At 54.6% G+C, this 6,652-nt stretch overlaps 1 protein-coding gene across 2 annotated transcripts; it reads left to right on the forward strand.

The window, feature by feature from the left end:
* The first annotated feature begins 624 nt into the window (after nt 1–624).
* Nucleotides 625–5,670, forward strand: RPL28 (ribosomal protein L28). Of its 2 annotated transcripts, none has more exons than XM_032958575.2 (5): nt 625–774; nt 2,458–2,550; nt 2,992–3,115; nt 4,823–4,941; nt 5,511–5,670. In XM_032958575.2, exons 2-5 carry the CDS (start codon nt 2,470–2,472, stop codon nt 5,607–5,609), a joined length of 423 nt encoding a protein of 140 aa, XP_032814466.1. In that variant the 5' UTR covers nt 625–774; nt 2,458–2,469; the 3' UTR covers nt 5,610–5,670. The 2 variants fall into 2 exon arrangements, with proteins under 2 accessions (XP_032814466.1, XP_032814467.1); XM_032958576.2 differs by lacking the exon at nt 625–774 and adding an exon at nt 780–844.
* The last annotated feature ends 982 nt before the right edge of the window (nt 5,671–6,652 follow it).

The raw sequence follows: 6,652 nt of genomic DNA on the forward strand, positions 1-6,652 counted from the left end.
TCCCTATATCCCCTCTCTCCCTATCCCCCAACTCTATCCCCATCCCCTCTACCCCTTAACTCTCTCCCCATCCCATCTATCCCCTCTCTCCCTATCCCCCAACTCTCTCCCCATCTCCTCTATCCCCTCTCCCCCTATCCCCCAACTCTCTCCCTATCCCCTCTATCCCCTCTCTCCCCATCCCCCCCCAACTCTCTCCCCACCCCCTCTATCCCCTCTCCCCCTATCCCCCAACTCTCTCCCTATCCCCTCTCTCCCCATCCCTCCCCCCCAACTCTCTCCCCATCCCCTCTATCCCCCAGCTCTCTCCCTATCCCCTCTAACCCCTCTCTCCCTATCCCCCAACTCTCTCCCCATCCCCTCTATCCCCGCTCTCCCTATCCCCCAACTCTCTCCCCATCCCCTCTATCCCCGCTCTCCCCATCCCCTCTATCCCCTCTCTACCTACCCCCCACCACGAGCCCACATTTCAAATTCATCCCCGTCCCCACCCACGTGCCTGCGCGCGCTGATGACGTCACGCGCAATCGTCTCCCCTCCTCCACATCCACGTATCTTTCCGACATAAAATAGTTCTCCTTTATTTCCACCAAATCATTCTCCTAAACATCTCAAACGATCACAAGCTGTCCTCCGTTCGCTTCTCCTCGTTTCCTTTTACCTCTTTACCACTCTTTTCCCCGGTCATCCGGTATTTTCTGGCATCCCTGCCAGGGTGCTAAGGCGCATCCCTCCGCGGCGCTTCTTTCTCTCTCCAGGACGAGGCGGTGTGAGGTTCGTGTCGCGGCTGTTCCCGGGACCCCGCAATTTATCCCCTTAACCCCCTCGCGCCGCTATACCCCTGGTACGCTTGGTCTCCCTTGGTCTCCCTTGGTTGTCTGGCGGTCCCCTCGGTAATCCCTGGCAATGGGGGAGCTCGCGGTGCGGCAGGGCGGCCCGAGGCCTGCAGGCCCTGGGCCGCCCGGCCGAGATGGCGGCACCTCGTGGCGGTGGCTGGCGTGGGGCATTCGCGAGAGTGTGGGAGGCGTTGCGGGGGCATGGCCATGGTGTACGGGGCATTGAGGTGTGTAGGGGGCATTCGCGGGAGGCGTTGCGGGGGCATGGCGTACGGGGCATTGAGGTGTGTAGGGGGCATTCGCGAGAGTGGGAGGCGTTGCTGGGGCATGGGCATAGTGTACGGGGCATTGAGGTGTGTAGGGGGCATTCGTGTGTGTAGGGGGCGGCAGGGGGCATTGGTTTGTGTATGGGGTTTTTGTAGGCCTTGCTGTGTTCGTGCTGTGCGTGTGGGTGCAGGGAGTACAGTAATGTGATGTAGGGGGTGTTGTGTATTTGGGGAATTATGTTTTGTTGGGGGGGGGTCATTGGTGTCTAGGGGGCATTACTGTGTACATTGGGTTGCGTTAGTATTTTTAAGGGCATTAATGTGGGCAGAATATATAGGGGACAGGGCATTGGTGATTGTATATGGAGGGAGCAGTTTGAAGCGGGAATTGGAGGAGGACATTAAGCGTGTATAGGGAGCGTTAGTAAGAGCATTCTCGTCTAGGCGGCATTCATAAACTATTTTTTTTTATTCATAAAAAGGGGTCTTTGTGAGGGCCTTCCTGAGTTTACTTTCCTAATGTTGGCTTGCGTTGGTGTTTCTGTGAGTGATTGGAATGTGTACATTAGTGTGTCGTGAATCGTTTGTGTTGGGGCGATGAGTTCCCGGTTGGTGTGTTGTCGGGGCCAGTGTAGAACAGCTGATGTGTACGTGTGTGTGTGCGCCTTTGATGCTGTAGTTTACTGCTGTGTCGGTACACGTGTTGCGTGCCTGGACCGTGGAGCCGTGTTTCGTGGTGTGTGTGCCAGTGTAAATGTCCCAGTCGGTGTGCTCGTCTCTTCATACGGACAGGCACCCTTGGTTGACGAAAAACACGTGGGAGCACTTTTCTTAAGGGAGACGAATCACAATCGTAACAGGATCAAAACTAAATGATCCAAAACAAGAAATGTAACATTTAGGCCATGTTGATTGAATATTTAATTCAGGCAGTTGGACAAAATGTAAATGTATGCTCTGACAAATCGTTATAATTTGAATTCACCCTTTAAGTTTAATATACAATTTCAATGTACAATTTTAGATTCGGACCGTTTATAATGAAATATAGTGCGAATAGAACACATTGATATTGTCTGGGCAGTAAGATACAAAAGCGCAGTTGTGTGCCGGTGCTCTGTGCCACTGGCCAACTTGCAGCCGAAGCTTACAACGCGTGGCATTCCCAGGTAGTCCCCCCATGAAGGCACGAGCCAGGCTCGAGCACGCTGAGCTTCCTAGGTCTGACGCGTTGAGGGAGACTCGCTCGTGGGGCAGCGTGGGAGAGGGGGGCGCCTCGTTCTGCGCGGCTCGGCTGCGGTGCCGGCGAGTCGCGGCTGCGCGTGCTCACGTCCCTGCGCGCGTGGTCTGCGCAGATCGTCGCCACCATGTCTGCACACCTGCAGTGGATGATTATCCGCAACAACTCGAGCTTCCTCATCAAGCGAAACAAGCAGACCTTCAGCACCGTGAGTGGCACCTCCTCCACACCCCTCCTCCACACCCCTCCTCCGGCACCGTCAGAACCACGAGTATACCGCTGGCGAGCCAGGCTGTTAAGGGTGCAGCCTCCCCTTGGTTGGGCGATTTGGCTGTAGATGAAACTGCGTGTGTAGAAACTCGCCGATTTGTACGCAGAAGCAGCGAACACTTCTCAATCATTTTGCTGCCGGGTACGTCAGAGGTGATAGCACCGCCAGTGGATTGAACTCCCAAGTTGTCAAATGCATATCGAGTTGATGGTCTCAGACCGGTCAACAGTTACTGCACGTGATACATTTAGCACACATTCTACGATCAGCATGGTGTAGGCAATTTAGTCCGTGTGTACCTTTGTGTTGAGCGCTGTTTTCCCGTGTTGCGTCGTTAAACCTTACATCTTGCATCTCCACCACGGCTTGTGTGCCCAGGAGCCCAACAACCTGAAGGCTCGCAACTCGTTCCGCTACAATGGACTCATCCACAAGAAGACGGTGGGGGTGGAGGCGAACCCCAGCGGCAAGGGCGTCGTGCTCGTCACCAAGAAGCGCACGAGTATGTGGGGGGGGGGGGGGGGGCGGGGGTGCGATTGGATACGGGTGAAGAGGTTCTGTCCGATTTTAGATTTGTGCCAAAAAATGATGTTAGGTTAATGGTTGGATTGATCAGGACAGTCTTGGTGCGATGGCACAGAGAGCACAAGATGAATTATTTACGAGCGTTGTGATGCGCAATCGTGAGGATTAAATGGCTACGCATAGGGCTTCATTTCACCTGAGTCTACCTCGTCTTGCCTACTAGGCACGTATCACCTACTCCAGTCCATCAACAATGAACCGGAAACTTTATTGAGAAATTAAGGCCTTGTTACATGCCTAGCATTGACTACCCTATCCGAGTGGTGGGTGTTTCAATAACACGTTTACTGGTGGTCTGTCTTATGTGAGGGCTACCACGTCAGATTTAATTAAGAGAGACATTGGGCCCCCTATTTCTGGTGGCTGTAAACAACCGCAGAGATATTTGAAATAATCGCCCTGGGTCCGCTTGAAAATCAAAAGAAAAGCCAGGCTCGCGGGCTGATGCTCACGAGCGTGATTTTTACGCACAGCTTCTGGAGAAGAATAAATCCTCAAAGCCTCTTAAAACGCAGCTCCGCGGTCTTAGCGTGCCGGGCTTAGCCCGCGGCAACCTTGACGGGCGACTACGGCAGCGGCGCACAGCGGGCGTAGAGGACACCGCTGGAGACCCCGAACCTTCAGCCGCGACCTAATCCTGGAGACGCGACTATGGCGTCCGGGCGCGCCCTTACCGCGTTGGCGGCAGCATCGCGGGCAATCGCTCACCAGCGCCGTTCTCAATGCCCTCCGCAACCAAACGCCCAACGACCAAATCTGTTTTACCAAACGTGACACGGTATTTGTTTTGATTTGGATTGATTGACCGATGTTCTTTGAGTCTTGTTTTAAATTTGAAAGCGCCGTGAGATGCACGACGAGCGCTGTATCGGGCTTTGGCAAAGAGTCGTGATTTGTTGCGATGTGAGGAACGTGGCGTGCATCTGTAGATGATTTAAAATACGAGCCGGGTCCTGCCGAGATAGATTTGGACGTGTCTAGCCGTGCGAGCGTGGGGACACGCATTTGGTACGCTCGTCCAGAATGCGCTGTTAGACACTTTTGCAGAGTTGCTGAGCGCAGGCCCAAAATACCATGCAGCCAGTAACAAACAGCACTGTCAATCAACGGCACCGTCAAAATTGCAAAGATAAATTATCACATTTATTTGAGCAAGGTTATGATTATAAAAGCTTTGGGAATGAGATGATGATGGAAGGAGGGAATTTCAGAGTGGACCATTGCGAGGGAAGAAGCCGAGAGAGAAGTGAGGTGACCTGCAGTGCTGGTTCCCTTAACGCCTGGGTCTATGCAGCAGGCAGAATAATACTTTCTCACTTGTGGACTCTTGTCCTCATGGTGTTTGACGCAGTTCCAAATGGAACATCGCATATCTAATTGATATTTTGAATGTCAAGATCGTTCAACTTACCGGGCAGCTAAAACAATTGATGCGTTAAACTCTGGTGCAGGTGGTATCTTCATTTGTATGACCGTGTCAGATCATCACGTGGCCTCACCTAAAAATCGGTAAATCGTGGTGGTCACCGTGCACGAGTATGGTTCGTCATTTTTGGCGCACCCTGTGCAGGAGCAAATAATATTTTAACGGCAATGTTAACCACGCCGCCATCGCCCCTTGCAGATCAGCGCAAGCCCGGCAGCAGCTACGTGCGCACGGTGATCAACAAGGACGCGCGCTCCACGCTCAGCAGCATCCGCCACGTCATCCGCAAGAACAAGTACCGCCCCGACCTGCGCATGGTGAGCGGCGGTCTGCACACGTGGGAGTATTGCGGCCGAGAACAGCGTGGATTGGATAAGACGCGGGTTAAAGATGTAGTGGTACACGACAGGGCTTGGGCCCGATACGTGCCTGGGAGGGATGACGGCCGGTGATCGAGGCTCTCGTCGAAATGGCAGCCGAAGGAGGGAACCTGCCCGAGAGGACGTCCATCTTGGAGATGGAGCGATGAACTCGGCTCATGCACAGGTTCCAGATGTATTGTCGCATTGCAAGGCCGTGAGAGATGGCGACGGCTTGAGGCTCTCATCCATTCGTGGATTGAGCGAAACTGAATTGTTTGTGTAAACGGGTGTGGGTGAGAGAGGGGACGTTGTAACAGCTGTGCACGTGAGATTGTGGCGGCAGAGGTGGTGGTGTGTGTACCTATACACGTGCCACAACTGCCTATGCTGATGGCCTGGTAATCACTGCTCACTGAGGAGCTAAGCTTGGGAGCCACCTCCTGGCTATTGTAGATTGACAGCACTGTTGTAGCTGACGATGAAAGATGATTTGCGTGTGTGTGTGTGTGCCCTCGTGTGTCCAGGCCGCCCTTCGCCGCGCTAGCGCCATCCTCAAGAGCCAAAAGCCGGTGAAGGAGGTGAAGAAGCAGGCGCGCCGGCCACGTGGCACCAAGGCGGCATAAGCCGTCCCTGGCCACCACCACCGCCACGTTCACTCGCGGAAATAAAACCCTTCAGCTCCCACTATTGTGGCAGTGTGCGTGCACGCGCGTGTGTGTGTGTGTACATGCACGTGTGTGTGTGTACATGCATGTGTGTGCTAGTTCCGTGGTCATGTGCACCTCGCCTGGTAGAAGCACCGTGGTGACGAATGGCGGTTGTTGTTGACGTGTGTGTGTGCATGTTCATCTGCAGTGCACTACGAACCGGGTGATAGGAGTTGTATTCCAACGATCACTATTTGAGCCTCTGCTGGGCTTCCCCCTAGATAGACTCAGCCATAAATGAGTACTTGGTGTGTTAACGGCACTGAGAGGTAAAGGTGGCCAGGCGTGGTGCTGCCCACTACCCACTCGTGACAGCCACAATAGGCGCTCGCAGCACTTTCCCCAAAAGCCTGGAGGCTACACCCAACATCTTCGTGCGTCCGTGAGTGTAACACGTTGGGTATGTGCATCTTGGCCATCACCTGGGCCTGTCTCTTGACTTGCCATCGAGCCTTCAACACTTCGTGGCCTCTGTGCACCTAGCCTGACACGATCGCCATTGCGATGAGAGAAGCACATCAGAGTTAACCACACGAGTCGGCTCACCTTTATCCAAAGCGGCTCGATCACCTGAATGTGGCCTCGGCAATTCCCCTGGAAAGCATCTTGGGAGCTCACTCCGCTCACTAGCCGGTGCAAGAGACGAGTCCGGGTTGCCTGCAGGTGAGGCAGCCCCCCTCCCCTAGCACTGCACCCAAGGCGTCCGGGCCCCCACTGCCAGGCGCCCTGCAGCAGCAGCAGACAGTGCCACTGGCACGGCCACCGGCGGCGCGCATCCTTCGCCTGTTGCAGAGGCCTGGGGCCTAATTAGCACGACGCCGCCGCGCATTTCTCAATTGGGATGACCGCAGCAAGCATCGTCCCCCCCCCCCCTACTTGTGAGATCTCGAATGGTGTTGGCGGGTGAGTGGTCTTGATGGGCAGCGGTAGTGCAGAGGCACGAACCCCACTCGGCCACC

This window comes from Petromyzon marinus, chromosome 22 (assembly GCF_048934315.1).
Source record: "Petromyzon marinus isolate PM22_M1 ecotype Great Lakes invasive population chromosome 22, UKy_Petmar_22M1.pri1.0, whole genome shotgun sequence".
Lineage (NCBI taxonomy): Eukaryota > Metazoa > Chordata > Hyperoartia > Petromyzontiformes > Petromyzontidae > Petromyzon > Petromyzon marinus.